The sequence below is a fragment of the Carcharhinus amblyrhynchos genome, chromosome 14 (genome assembly GCF_965287045.1).
Source record: "Carcharhinus amblyrhynchos chromosome 14, sCarAmb.v2.hapA, whole genome shotgun sequence".
NCBI lineage: Eukaryota > Metazoa > Chordata > Chondrichthyes > Carcharhiniformes > Carcharhinidae > Carcharhinus > Carcharhinus amblyrhynchos.
This window is the reverse complement of record NC_137337.1, coordinates 747,258-761,659: the sequence shown is the minus strand read 5'-3', so window position 1 is coordinate 761,659 and position 14,402 is coordinate 747,258. Positions and strand designations below refer to the sequence as shown.

Genomic DNA, 14,402 nt, shown 5'->3' with positions numbered 1-14,402 from the left:
TATTTCTACAAGGTTACCAGTTTCTCTAATACACTTTAACCTAACTACAGAAGTTTCCATCACAAAAGGAGGCCTTTCAGCCCACCATATCCGTGCCCACTTTGCTCAAGCATTTTTTCAAAAATCCTTAATCATGTGGTACCAATTTTAAGGGGATAAAATAAGTTGCTGAAAGAAGTCTGACAGCTTTGGATAACACATTCTGCAAGGATCGTCACTGTGTTACACGCTCATCAGATAACAGGAGGTCAATGTGATCAGGCTAGCTCCCAATGCTGTTACCTGGTTCCAGTACCATTCTTTTCTCTCTGTGTGCTTATTCCTTTTCAAAAGCCATGATGGACCCTGCCTCCACCACACACAGGCAGGGCAATCCAGATAGAATCATAGAAACCCTACAGTGCAGAAAGAGGCCATCTGGCCCATCAAGTCTGCACCAACCACAATCCCACCCAGGCATTATCCCCATATCCCTACACATTTACCTACTAATCCCTCTAATCTACACATCTCAGGATACTAAGGGACAATTTTAGCATGACCAATCAACCTAACCTGTACATCTTTGGAGTGTGGGAGGAAACCAAAGCACCCAGAGGAAACCCACGCAGACACAAGGAGAATGTGAAAACTCCACACAGACAGTGATTCAAGGATCCTAACCAGAAAGATCTCATTGTGCTGTCATTGCTTCTTTTGCCAATTCCCTGAACTCTGTGCCCTATTTCTTGAGCCTTCCACAAATGGGGATAGTTTCTCTATTATGTCCAGATCCCTCATGAGTTCAAATACCTTGATCAAATTCCCTCTCAACCTTCTCCAAGAATAGTCCAGCTCCTTCATATAATCCCTACAGTGCATCCCATCAAGTCTGCACAAATTCTCCAACAGAGTATCGTACCCAGGCTTCTTCCCACCCTATCTCAATCTCTTGGCGTTCTACAAATATGTGAAGAGTAAAAGGATGAAATGTGAAGGGATAGGACCTATAAAAGGTGAAGGGGGAAAAGTCTGTGCGGAACCAGGAGAAATAGCAGAGGTGCTTAATGAATACTTTGCCTCGGTATTCACGGTGGAAAATGATCTGGGAGGTTGTACTGCAGGTTTGCGGCGGACTGAAAAGATTGAGTATGTGGATGTTCAGGAAGAGGATGTGTTGGAACTTTTAAATTCTATCAAGATAGATAAGTCACCGGGACCGGATGGGATGTATCCCAGGTTACTGTGGGAGGTGAGGGAAGAGATTGCAGAGCCTCTGGCGATGATCTTTGCATCGTCAATGGAGAAGGGAGAGGTTCCGGAGGATTGTGGATGTGGTTCCTATTTTCAAGAAAGGGAACAGGCATAGTCCGGGAAATTACCGACCGGTGAGTCTAACCTCAGTGGTTGGTAAGTTGATGGAGAGGATACTGAGGGACAGGATTCATGAACATTTAGAGAAGTTTAGTACGATCAGAAGTAGTCAGCATAGCTTTGTCAAGGGCAGATCGTGCCTTACGAGCCTAGTTGAGTTCTTTGAAAATGTGACTAAACACATTGACGAAGGAACAGCGGTGGATATGGTTTACATGGACTTCAGCAAGGCGTTTGATAAGGTCCCCCATGCAAGACTTCTTGAAAAAGTGAGGGAGCATGGGATCCAGAACTGGCTTGCCTGCAGAAGGCAGAGAGTGGTTGTGGATGGGTCTTTTTCTGCATGGAGGTCGGTCACCAGTGGAGTGCCCCAGGGATCTGTTCTAGGATCCTTGCTGTTTGTCATTTTCATAAATGACCTGGATGAGGAAGTAGAGAGATAGGTTGGTAAATTTGCTGATGACACAAAGGTTGGTGGTGTTGTGGATAGTCTGGAGGGGTGCCAGAAGTTGCAGCGAGACATAGATAGGATGCAAGACTGGGCGGAGAAGTGGCAGATGGACTTCAATGCAGATAAATGTGTAGTGGTCCATTTTGGCAGGTCCAATGGGATGAAGGAGTATAATATTAAGGGTGTGACTCTTAGCAGCATAGAGGAGTAGAAGGACCACGGGGTCCGGTTCCACAGGACTCTTAAATCGGCCTTGCAGGTGGAGGATGTGGTCAATAAGGCGTGTGGTGTACTTGCCTTCATTAATCGAGGGATTGAGTTTAGAAGTCGGGAGATAATGCTGCAACTTTATAAGACCCTTGTCAGACCCCGCTTGGAGTACTGTGCGCAGTCCTGGTCGCCTCACTACAAGAAGGATGTGGAAGCTATTGAAAGGGTGCAGAGGAGATTTACAAGGATGTTGCCTGGATTGGGTGGCATGCCTTATGAGGATAGGTTGAGGGAGCTAGCTAAGAGTAGTGGGCGAGAAGAGGATTGGGAGAGGTAGCTAAGAGTAGTGGGCGAGAAGAGGATTGGGAGAGTAGCTAAGAGTAGTGGGCAAGAAGAGGATTGGGAGAGGTTTAAATGTCAACAAAGAATGACAAGTTGATAAAGAAGGGTAGGATAAACTATGAAGCTGGGCTAGCGCTTAATATAAAAAAGGATAGCAAGAGTTTTTATAAATATATAAAAAGGAAGAGGCTGGCTAGGGTGAACGTTGGACCCTTAGAAAATGAGAGGGGGGTCTTAGTGGTGGGGGATGGGGAAATGGCTGAGGCCTTGAATAACTTTTTTGTTTCGGTCTTCACGGAGGAGGACGTGAATAATTTGCCAGGTGTTAGCGATGGAAAGATGGTAGGACAGGAGAGCCTGAATGACATTATTGTTACTAGAGAGGCAGTGCTCGACAGACTGGAGGGACTGATTGTGGACAAGGCCCCAGGACCGGATGGAATGCATCCAAAGGTTCTGAAAGAAATGGCGGAGGTGATAGTGGGTGCCTTGGTGATTATTTTCCAAACGTCGCTGGATTCCGGGGAAGTGCCGGAAGATTGGAAAACGGCTAATGTTACGCCGTTGTTTAAGAAGGGTGGCAGGCAAAAGGCAGGGAATTATAGGCCGGTTAGTTTAACGTCTGTTATAGGTAAAATGTTAGAATCCGTGATCAAGGAGAAAATAGCGAGGCATCTTGAGGAGAATTGTTTGATTGAGCAGACGCAGCATGGTTTCATTAAGGGGAAGTTGTGTCTGACAAATTTATTGGAGTTCTATGAGGATGTGTCTAGGGCGGTGGATAGAGGAGAGCCGGTGGATGTGGTGTTTCTTGATTTTCAGAAGGCGTTTGACAAGGTGTCGCACAAGAGGTTACTACAGAAGGTCAGGGGGCATGGAGTTGGGGGTAGGGTGTTAGCGTGGATAGAGGATTGGCTGTCAAATAGGAGGAAGAGAGTGGGGGTCAATGGGTGCTATTTGGATTGGCGGTTGGTGACTAGTGGAGTGCCCCAGGGATCGGTGCTGGGGCCTCAGCTATTTACCATTTATATAGATGATCTGGAGGAGGGAACCAAGTGTATGGTGTCGAAATTTGCTGATGACACCAAGATTGGTGGAACAGCAAATTGTGCGGAGGGTGTGGAGAGTCTGCAGAACGATCTAGATAGGCTAGGCGAATGGACCAGGAACTGGCAAATGGAATTTAATGTTGGCAAATGTGAGGTTGTCCACTTTGGTAGGGATAATGGTAGGAAGGACTATTACTTACATGGCGAAAAACTGCAGCATGCGACGGTGCAGAGGGACCTCGGGGTCCTAGTGCATGAGTCGCAAAAACCCAGCCTGCAGGTGCAGCAGGTGGTCAGGAAGGCAAATGGGATGCTGGCCTTCATAGCGAGGGGGATTGAATATAAAAGTAGAGAGGTCTTGCTGCAGCTGTATAGGGCACTGGTGAGGCCGCAGCTGGAGTACTGTGTGCAGTTTTGGTCGCCGCACTTACGCAAGGATATTTTGGCCTTGGAGGGAGTGCAGAGGAGGTTTACTAGGCTGATACCGGAGTTGAGGGGGTTGAACTATGAGGAGAGGCTGAATAAACTAGGCTTGTACTCGTTAGAGTTTAGGAGAATGAGGGGAGATCTCATTGAGACATATAAGATGATGAATGGGATGGATAGGATAGAGGTGGAGAGGCTCTTCCCACTCAGAAAGGACAGTAGGACTAGAGGGCACAGCCTTAAGATAAAGGGGCGGCGGTTTAGAACGGAGTTGAGGAGGAACTTCTTCACTCAAAGGGTGGTGAATCTCTGGAATTCTCTGCCCATTGAAGTGGTGGAGGCTGCCTCGCTAAATATTTTTAAGACACAGGTTGATAGGTTTTTGATAGGCAAGGGGATTAAGGGTTATGGGGAGAGGGCGGGAATGTGGAACTGAGCCACGACAGATCAGCCATGATCTTATTGAATGGCGGGGCAGGCTCGAGGGGCTGGATGGCCTACTCCTGCTCCTATTTCTTACGTTCTCCCTGGAGAGACGAAGGTTGAAAGGCGACCTGATAGAGGTTTATAAGATGGTGAGAGGTATAGATAGGGTGGATTCTTGGAGCTATTTCCCAGGGCTGAAATGGTCGCTACGAGAGACACAGGTTTAAGGTGCTGGGGAGTAGGTACAGAGGACATGTCAGGGATAAGTTTTTCACTCAGAGGGTGGTGAGTGAGTGGAATCGGCTGCCGTCGGTGGTGGTGGAGGCGAACTCATTGGGGTCTTTTAAGAGACTTCTGGATGAGTACATGGGATTTAATGGGATTGAGGGTTACAGGTAGGCCTGGTAGGTAGGGATATGATCAGTGCAACTTGTGCTGTAGTGTTCTATATTCTATCCTTGTAACCCTGTGTATTTATCATGGCTAATCCACCTAACCTACACATCTTTGGACTGTGGGAGGAAATCAGAGCACCTGGAGGAAACCCACACAGACATGAGGAGAATGTGCAAACTCCGCACAGATACACAAGGGCAGGATTGAACCTGGGTCCCTGGCACTGTGCTGACCACCCACAAAATTACTATCCCATAACTGAAGCACCCTCAGCCCTGAAAGTATTGTCATACATTTTTGCTTTACCTTGGCCAATGCCATCACATCCTTCCTGAAGTGTGGCAGGGGAGGGGGGTGGGGGGGAGCAGGGATGAGGGTTTATTGGTGAGGCTGGGGTGGTGAGGAGGAGGGGTTGTATTGTGGTTGCATTTGGATGAAGAGGGAGGATATGTGATAGTTGTTTGTAATGACAAGGGGTGGGGGAGGTATAAGATAGTATGCTGGAATGGGGAGCAAGAGCCGATGTGGGTTAGTACCTTCCAGAGAAATAATAGTGGGAAAATATTCAACATCTGACTTCGCTAAACAAACAAAACTTGACATCATCCAGGACAAAGTATGACAAAGGTGGAATACTTTCCATTTGCTTGGATGAGTTCAGCTCCAACACTTAAGAAGCTTGACACCATCAAAGCACCCCATCTACCACCTTCAACATTCATCCCCTCCACCTCTGATGCAAAGTAGCAGAGTGTACCATCTACAGGATGCACTACAGCAATTCACCAAGGCTTCTTCAACAGCATCTTCCAAACCCACAACCTCTACTACTTATAAGGACAAACGCAGCAGATTCATGGGAACACTACCATCCTGACTTAGAAATATATCGCTGTTCCTTCACTGTCGTTGGATCAATATCTTGGAACTCCCTCCTTAACAGCACTGTGGGTGTGCCTACACCACATGGACTGCAGTTGTTCAAGGAGGCAGTTCAACACCACATTCTCAAGGGCAATTACCGATGGACAATAAATGCTGGCCTAGCCAGCGACACCCACGTAACAAGAAAGAATAACTTTTTAAAAATCAGATTCCGGGTTTAAAAGCAATGCTAAGAGCCTGTGGCTTTATCTGTTCCACAGATCCATTTTCAGATTAAAATATTAAGAGCTTTTAACTACAACTAAAAAATTCACCTTTCACACAACTACAAAGAATGGCAACTTTTACTATCACAAGAATACTAGAGATTGAAACCTGAACTCTGCCCACATGAATGGAAAAATATATAACAAGTCTGAATGACTGTTAAATAACTGAGGTCTGTCACCTAAAATCACATAGCTGTCCTTTTGAAGTTCAACACATTCCATAAAATCATAGAATGGTTACAGCACAGGCCATTCACCCACTCCGTTCATGCTGGCTCTCTGCAAAACCAATTCATTGTGTCATTCTCTTGCCTTTATCCCACAGCCCAACAAATCTTTCCTCTTCAGCTAGCAGTCCACTTCTATTTTGAAAGGTACGATTGAACCTGCCTCCACCACGCTCTCAGACATTGCATTCCAGGTCCAATTCAGTTGCTGAGTGAAAACATTTCTCATGTCACCTTTGCTCCTTTTGTCAATTATCTAAATCTGTGCTCTTGTTCTTGATCCTCTCATAAGTGGGAACAATCTCTCCCTATTTATTCTGTCCAGACTCCTCGTGATTTTGAGTAACTCTATCATACCTCATTTTTCTCTTATCAAAAGGAGAACAGCCCCAGTTCTCCAGTCTATTTATGTAACTGAAGTTCTTCATCTCTTGAGAATCTTTACTGCACCCACATTGTTCCTCAAGTGTGGTGCCCAGAACTGACACAATGCTCCAGCTGAAACCAATGTTTCTCAGGTTGTTCATAACTTGCTTATTTTTGTGTTTTGATGGTTCAATTCCAGAGTGAGTGCAGGAACAGAACCTGGGAGTATATGTGTACAAATCACTGAAGGTGGCAGGGCAGATTGAGAAAGTGGAATGAGATTTATAAATAGAAGTGTAGTGACAGCAGCACAAGCATGTGGTCCGAACCTCATTTCAAGGACAGGCTGGTTCAGTTTCACACAGCAGGTAGATGAAGTTAGTAGTGAGGGATTCTTCATGTAATATCAATGGATTCTCTGTTGCTGGAAACATTACACTTGAGCCAAATCTAGATATCCAACCCAAGAAATCGGGGACAGCATGGCAACTACCACCACATGGCAGTGCCGGGGATGGCCCTTTCCAGATCCTGTGGTACAGCATCAACAGAGGCACAACTGTGAATAGTTTCAGGCTTGAACCTATCTCACAGTGGGCAGGTGATACTAAAGCACAAAATGTTACAAACAGAATGTTTTCACAATCAGAATTTAGTGATGGAAAGAAAGATTCCCATTTCTACAGCACCTTTCATGATATCAGGCCATCCCAGAGCACTTTTCAGCCTAGGAATAGTTTTCAGTCAGTTATTTAAAGGAATGAAATTGAAAGTGCAGGTGGAGTGAATGCCCAAGTTAACTGGTCAGATGTGTGGTAGAAATGGCTTTATAGTTCAGCATGTTCTGCCATTCTGATCAGACAGCCCATCAGGGAAGGTTTTAGATCCGCTTCTTCGGTCGAATGGAAGTCGCCTCCTGGAGATCCTCCATGTACTGAAACCCAACCAGCATACCTAGAATCGAGAAACCTCAGGACAGAGGGGGCAAAAGTCAGTGATAGGAAGCGTTGCAAATAAAGAATAACAAAGTACAAATGTATCCTTTTGTTCACAAGGCCAGAATTTTCCCATCCCCAGTTGACCCTGAGAAGGTGGTGGTGAACCCCCTTCTTGAACTGCAGCAGTCACTGTGGTGTAGGTACACCAACGGTGCTGTTAGGGAGGAAATTACAGATTTTAACCGAGCGAAAGTAAAGGAACGGTGATACAGTTCCAAGTAGGGTGGTGAGTGGCAGAAATTCCAGAGTTAAAGAGCCAGTGGTAAAAATTGTAACTAAGCACAGATTCAGCAGATTACGTTTCATACATGATTGATTTGGACAATGGCTAAGTTTTGTTATAGTATGAATCTGAAAGCTACTTCCAAAGTCTCTGCCAAGTGGCCAGTCACCACATCCACAATCAGTACCATCACTTAGACTTAAGCTGCCAATAGCATCTATGATAAACTACCCCAGTGCCCAATCACAAATTCTACTTACTGGCCACTAATAGGGGTGCCATGACACCTATGGTAATCGGCGCTGTGTGATAAATGAAGGACTCAGACAGGAAATGACCAAAAGCGAGAATGAAGGTCCAAAGGGTAATGTGATATAATCTGTGGGAACACAAAGAAACATTCAATAACCCAACGGGCACAACGTTTCCCAGTCAATGGATGGCTTATTGAATTCCAACACTCCAGGACAGGTACAGCACAGGGTTAGATACAGAGTAAAGCTCCCTCTACACTGTCCCCATCAAATACTCCCAGGACAGGTACAGCACGGGGTTAGATACAGAGTAAAGCTCCCTCTACACTGTCCCCATCAAACACTCCCAGGACAGGTACAGCACAGGGTTAGGTACAGAGTAAAGCTCCCTCTGCACTGTCCCCATCAAACACTCCCAGGACAATTACAGCAATGGGTTAGACACAGAGTAAAGCTCCCTCAAGGGGATTAAGGGTTATGGGGAGAGGGCGGGAATGTGGAACTGAGCCACGACAGATCAGCCATGATCTTATTGAATGGCGGGGTAGGCTCAAGGGGATAGATGGCCTACTCCTGCTCCTATTTCTTATGTTCTTATGTACACTGTCCCCATCAAACACTCCCAGGACAGGTATAGGACAGGGTAAGATACAGAGTAAAGCTCCCTCTACACTGTCCCCATCAAACACTCCCAGGACAGGTACAGCAGGTAATAGAGATATTTTTCTATGCTTTGCTGCAGTTCCACAGTTACCTACGTTCTATTGTGAATATCCACTGCGCAAGTGCACCGAATGATAGAGGATAGCAGAGTCCATATCCCAAATGTTCTCGCCTGCAGCCCATTAACTGCACAGAAACAAAAGCAAAATACAAGAACCAGCAAAAGAAAGTTAAGAGTAAAACATCTTAAAAATATTCATTTCTGTAATCATCATTGTGAACCTTTCATGGTGTGTCACCTCCCTGGCACCAGGCTAAAGGACAGAGTGTAAAAAATTCCATGGAGGATGAGAGGGAGCCAGACATTGTCATAGACATAAGGATAACAGAGAGGGGAGATATTCTTTGATGGCACAGTGGTTAGCACTGCTGCCTCACAGCGCCAAAGACTTGGGTTCAATTCCAGCCTCGGATGACTGTCTGTGTGGAGTCTGCATGTTGTCCCCATGTCTGCATGGGTTTCCTCCTGGTGCTCTGGTTTCCTCCCATGGTCCAAAAGATGTGTGAGTTAGGGGTAAATAAATGGGGTTATGGGGTTAGGCCCTGGGTGGGATTGTGGCCAGTGCAGACTTGATGGGCCAAATGGCCTCCTTCTGCAATGTAGAGATTCTATGATTCGATATCAGAGTCCTACCATCAGATTTTCAGGAGAAAGGGAAGAAAGTAAAAAAAGGCCCTCAATTGGAGTAACATCTGGATTACGCTCAGTGTCACACAGTAGCCGCAGTAGAAATCAGAGGATGGAGAGCATCGATGCCTGGTTTAAATCATGGAGCAGGGGAGAGTGCTTCAGAAGCTAGGGGCATTAGGACCAGTTCTGAGGCAGACTCTTATTCAAAAGGGACGGACTGCACCTCAATAGGACTGGGATCAATGTTCCCGTTCATTAGTGTGATTGTGGAAGGTTTAAACTCAAATTGGCTAAACTAAAGGGGGATGGACACCAGGATGTAGATGAAGAGAAGAGGAATAAAGAGAATAAAGGAAGGAGAATGTTAGACAGCACTAGAAATGGGTGTTTGTTACATGTTAGAAATTTATTTATTCTCTCATAGGATGTAGACATTGCTGGTATTTATTGCCATTCCTAATTGCCCTCGAGAAGGTGGTGGTGAGCTGCCTTCTTGAACCGCTGCAGTCCAATGTGGTGTAGATACATCCACAGTGCTTGTTCAGGCAGGAAATGGGAACAAACTTAGAAAAATCACAGGGTTACAAAGACAATACATGCATGTATACACACAGGCTGGAATTCTCTGGCCGTTCATGCCAGCAGAAGTCTCTGATCACACCGGCAGCACACCCCTGCCTATGGGTTTCCCAGCAGTGTGAAGTGCCTTCAATGGAAAATCCCACTGACAGCAGCAGGACCAGAGAATCCCACTGCCGGCAAATGGCATATTGCCTCAAACTGCCAAGAAACACGACTGGGAGGCTGGAGAATCTTATTCATAGTGTGATGAAATTCAAAACATTAATATGCAATCACAGCAAGTAATTTAGGGGCACAATTTCAGAATAAAGGGTCTGCCATTTAAGATGGAGATGAGGAAAAATTTATTCCCCAGAGAATGGATTAGAGGGGCCGAATAGCCTACAGCAGCTGCTATATCTTCTGTTGTTCCCAATCCCATACCAGAGGAACACCAGTCCTTACCGAGTGTTGGGCTCCCCGTGTATAGTTTGTCCGATAAAAAGCTGTGGTCCCGGAAACTCTGGACAGTGTTTCCTGCAGCAATGACAGCGACCATTACTAACCAACTGCGAAGCACATTGAGAAACCGGCTCATCCTGGGAGTGCAAGTGAGAGAGGGAGGGGCGAGAGAGAGAGGGGAAGGTGGAGAGAGATGGGGGGTGCGTGAGAGAGGGAGGGGCAAGAAAAGTAGGAGAGAGAGAGGAGAAAGAGATGGGGGAGAATGAGAGAGAAAAAGTCAGGAGCAAGAGTAAACAGACTGCCATCAAGTCAAAAATAACAAAGATGGGTTTGACACTCCAGTGGGTGAGTTTCCCCCTCACCATCTACCGCCCACTGCCAAACAGCGGAGAGAGCCAGGGTGCAGAAGAGGCATTAGGCGTCCTGCATAACTGCCCTTGCGCCTCTGAGGGCCCTTATGGTCATTTAAGGAGGCCATGCAGGAACTAAGAGGCAATGCAGGGAGAGACCGTATGTCCACTTCGGCATTTCTCCTCCCAGGTCATCCACTCTCACCTGATCTGTTTTTTCATGAACTTGCCCTCCCACACCACTCACCTCCACTGGCTGAAACCCCAGCCCTGGGAATTAACTGGTTCTTTCGCATGCTGAGAGTACCATTTTTTTATATTCATTCATGGGATATGGGCCTCACTGGTTGGTCAGCATTTATTGCCCATCTCTAATTGCCGAGGGACAGTTGAGAATCAACCACATTGCTGTGGCTCCGGAGTCACATGTAGGCCAGATCGGCTAACAACAGCAGATTTCCTTCCCTAAAGGGCATTAGTGAACCAGGTGAATTTTTTCAATAGTTTCATGGTCATGAGTAGTTTCTTAATTCCAGATTTTTTTAAATTGAATTCAAATTCCATCATCTGCTACAGCAAGATTCGAACCCAGATTCCCAGAACATTAGCTGAGTTTCTGGATTGATAGTCTAGCAATAATACCATTAAACCATCACCTCCCCTGTAGTACCAGCAGTCAACACCACTCTATGGTGTCACTGCTGGGATTCAGAGCTCACAGTTTCCAATAGGCTGATCCCACTCTGCCTTTTACCATGCTTTTACTGAGGGAGTGCCACAGTGTCAGAGAGTCAATGTTGAGGGAGGGCTGCGATGACAGTGCAGCACTCCCTCAATACTGATCCTTTGATAGTGCAGCACTCCTCAGGACTGACCTTCTGACAGTGCGGCAGCCCCTCAGTACTGACCCACCGACAGTGCAGCACTCCCTCAGTACTGACCAATGGCTTTGAGTGGAAAATCATGTCTCACAATTTTGATTGAGTTTTTTGTAGGGGGAAACAAGAAGATGGATAAGGGCAGCGCAGTCAATGTTGTCTACATTGACTTTAGCAAAGCCTTTGAGAAGGTACTGCAATAATAGGTTGTTGCATAAGGTTAAATCTCAAGGGATCCGGGGTGAGGTAGCCAATTGGATATACAATTGGTTTGTTCACAGAAGACAGAGGGTGGCTGTTGAGGGTATTTTTCAAACTGGAGGCCTGTGACCAGCAGTGTGCCTCAGGGATCGGTAGTGAGTCCACTGTTATTTGTCATTTATATTAATGATTTAGATGAGAATTTAGCAGGCATGGTTAGTAAGTTTGCAGATGACACCAAGATTGGTGGCATAGTGGACAGTGAAGAAGGTTATCTAAAATTACAACGGAATCTTGATCAATCGGGCCAGTGGGCTGACGAATGGCAGATGGAGTTTAATTTAGACAAATGCAAGGTGATGCAATTTGGTACATCAAATTCAAGCATGACTTACTCACTTAATGGTAGGGAGTTGGAGAGAATTACAGAACAAAGTGATCTAAGGGGACAGGTTCATAGTTCCTTGAAAGTGGAGTCACAGGTGGACAGAGTGGTGAAGAAGGCATTCAGCATGCTTGTTTCATCAGTCAGAACACTGAATACAGGAGTTGGGACGTCTTGTTGAAGTTGAACACAACATTGGTAAGGCCACACTTGGAATACTGTGTGCAGTTCTGGTCACCCTATTATAGAAACAATATTATTAAACTCAAAAGAGTGCAGAGAAGATTTCTTAGGATGCTACCGAGACTTGATGGTTTGAATTATAAGGAGAGGCTGGATAAACTGGGACTTTTTTCCCCTGAAGTGCAGGAGGCTGAGGGGTGATCTTACAGAGATCTATAAAATAATGAGGAGCATAGATCAATGAGATAGTCAATATCTTTTCCCAAAGGTAGAGTAGTCTAAAACTAGAGGGAATGTTTTAAAAGTGAGAGAGATACAAAAGGGTCCAGAGGGGTAATTTTTTTTACATAGTGGGTGGTGAGTGTCTTGAACAAACTGCTGGAGGTAGCAGTAGAGATGGGTACAATGTTGTCTTTTAAAAAGCATTTACACAGTTACATGGGTACGATGGATATAGGGGGATATGGGCCAAATGCGGGCAATTGGGATTAGCTTAGTGGTAAAAAAATTGGCATGGACAAACTGTGCAAAAGGGCCTGTTTCCATGCTGTAAACCTCTATGACATCTGACAGTGCGGCACTCCCTCAGCGCTGACCCTCTGACAGTGCGGCACTCCCTCAGCGCTGACCCTCTGACAGTGCGGCACCCCCTCAGCGCTGACCCTCTGACAGTGCGGCACTCCCTCAGCGCTGGCCTTCTGACAGTGCGGCATTCCCTCAGCACTGACCCTCTGACAGTGCGGCACTCCCTCAGCACTGACCCTCTGACAGTGCGGCACTCTCTCAGCACTGACCCTCTGACAGTGCGGCACTCCCTCAGCGCTGACCCTCTGACAGTGCGGCATTCCATCAGCACTGACCCTCTGACAGTGCGGCATTCCCTCAGCACTGACCCTCTGACAGTGCGGCATTCCCTCAGCACTGACCCTCTGACAGTGCGGCATTCCCTCAGCACTGACCCTCTGACAGTGCGGCACTCCCTCAGCACTGACCCTCTGACAGTGCGGCACTCCCTCAGTACTGACCCTCTGACAGTGCGGCACTCCCTCAGCGCTGACCCTCCGACAGTGCGGCACTCCCTCAGCGCTGACCCTCCGACAGTGCGGCACTCCCTCAGCGCTGACCCTCCGACAGTGTGGCACTCCCTCAGCACTGACCCTCTGACAGTGCGGCACTCTCTCAGCACTGACCCTCTGACAGTGCGGCACTCCCTCAGTACTGACCCTCTGACAGTGCGGCACTCCCTCAGCGCTGACCCTCTGACAGTGCGGCGCTCCCTCAGCACTGACCCTCTGACAGTGCGGCACTCCCTCAGCGCTGACCCTCTGACAGTGCGGCACTCCCTCAGCGCTGACCCTCTGACAGTGCGGCACTCCCTCAGCGCTGACCCTCTGACAGTGCGGCACCATTTGAAGGCTGGTCCTTACTGTGATGCCCACCATGGCCGATGACCCTGTCCCGCGCGCTCCCGCTCACCTGTCAATCACCCGCTTCCACCGCCCGCTCCCGCTTCAGCCGCTCAACGGTCCGGAAACCCCGCCCTTCGCTCCGATTGGCTCTCCGTGCCGCAGGGGGCGGTGCCAGTCTGATTACCCAATCAGTGAAGGAGCTGTCACTGGGCTGATCCCCTGCAGCTGCGCGCTCGCTCTCTGATTGGCTGCAGGTGCCCGCAGTGGGCGGGGCCAATTATGGCGCGGGAGAAAATTTACCTCGAAACACCCCGGTCACCCCCCAAAATCCCCCCCAAATCAGCCCCCCCAATCACCCCAAAACACCCCGGTCACCCCCCAAAACCCCCCCCAAATCAGCCCCCCCCAATCACCCCAAAACACCCCGGTCACCCCAAAATCCCCCAATCACCCCCCAAAACCCCCCCCAAATCAGCCCTCCCAATCACCCCCCAAAACCCCCCAATCACCCTCCAAAACCCCCCAATCACCCCAAAACCCCCAATCACCCTCCAAAATCCCCAATCACCCCAAAACCCCCCAATCAAGCCCCAATCACCCCAGAAACCCCCAATCACCTCCAAAACCCCCAAATACCCCAGTCACCCCCAATCACCCCAGAAACCCCCAAATCCCCAAAACACCCCCCATTCAAAACCCACAATCACCCCAAACCCCCCCAATGAATCCCCCCAAACCCCCCCA

The 14,402-nt window shown here is 47.6% G+C and overlaps 1 protein-coding gene across 6 annotated transcripts in view; it reads right to left on the bottom strand.

Annotated features, from left to right (window-relative positions):
- The window catches only part of erg28 (ergosterol biosynthesis 28 homolog), a 38,453-nt gene extending 24,651 nt beyond the window's left edge, over positions 1-13,802 (bottom strand). Inside the window, exons 1-5 of one of the 6 annotated variants that reach the window (XM_080202131.1) lie at positions 13,726-13,802; positions 10,256-10,389; positions 8,634-8,724; positions 7,882-8,000; positions 6,430-7,369 (exon numbers count right to left, since the gene is read on the bottom strand). In XM_080202131.1, coding sequence (XP_080058257.1) covers positions 7,281-7,369; positions 7,882-8,000; positions 8,634-8,724; positions 10,256-10,388 — 432 coding nt within the window. In that variant the 5' untranslated portion in view covers position 10,389; positions 13,726-13,802 and the 3' untranslated portion in view covers positions 6,430-7,280. The other 5 variants (XM_080202126.1, XM_080202127.1, XM_080202129.1 and 2 more) reach the window with 5 other exon arrangements.
- Positions 13,803-14,402: the final 600 nt, after the last annotated feature.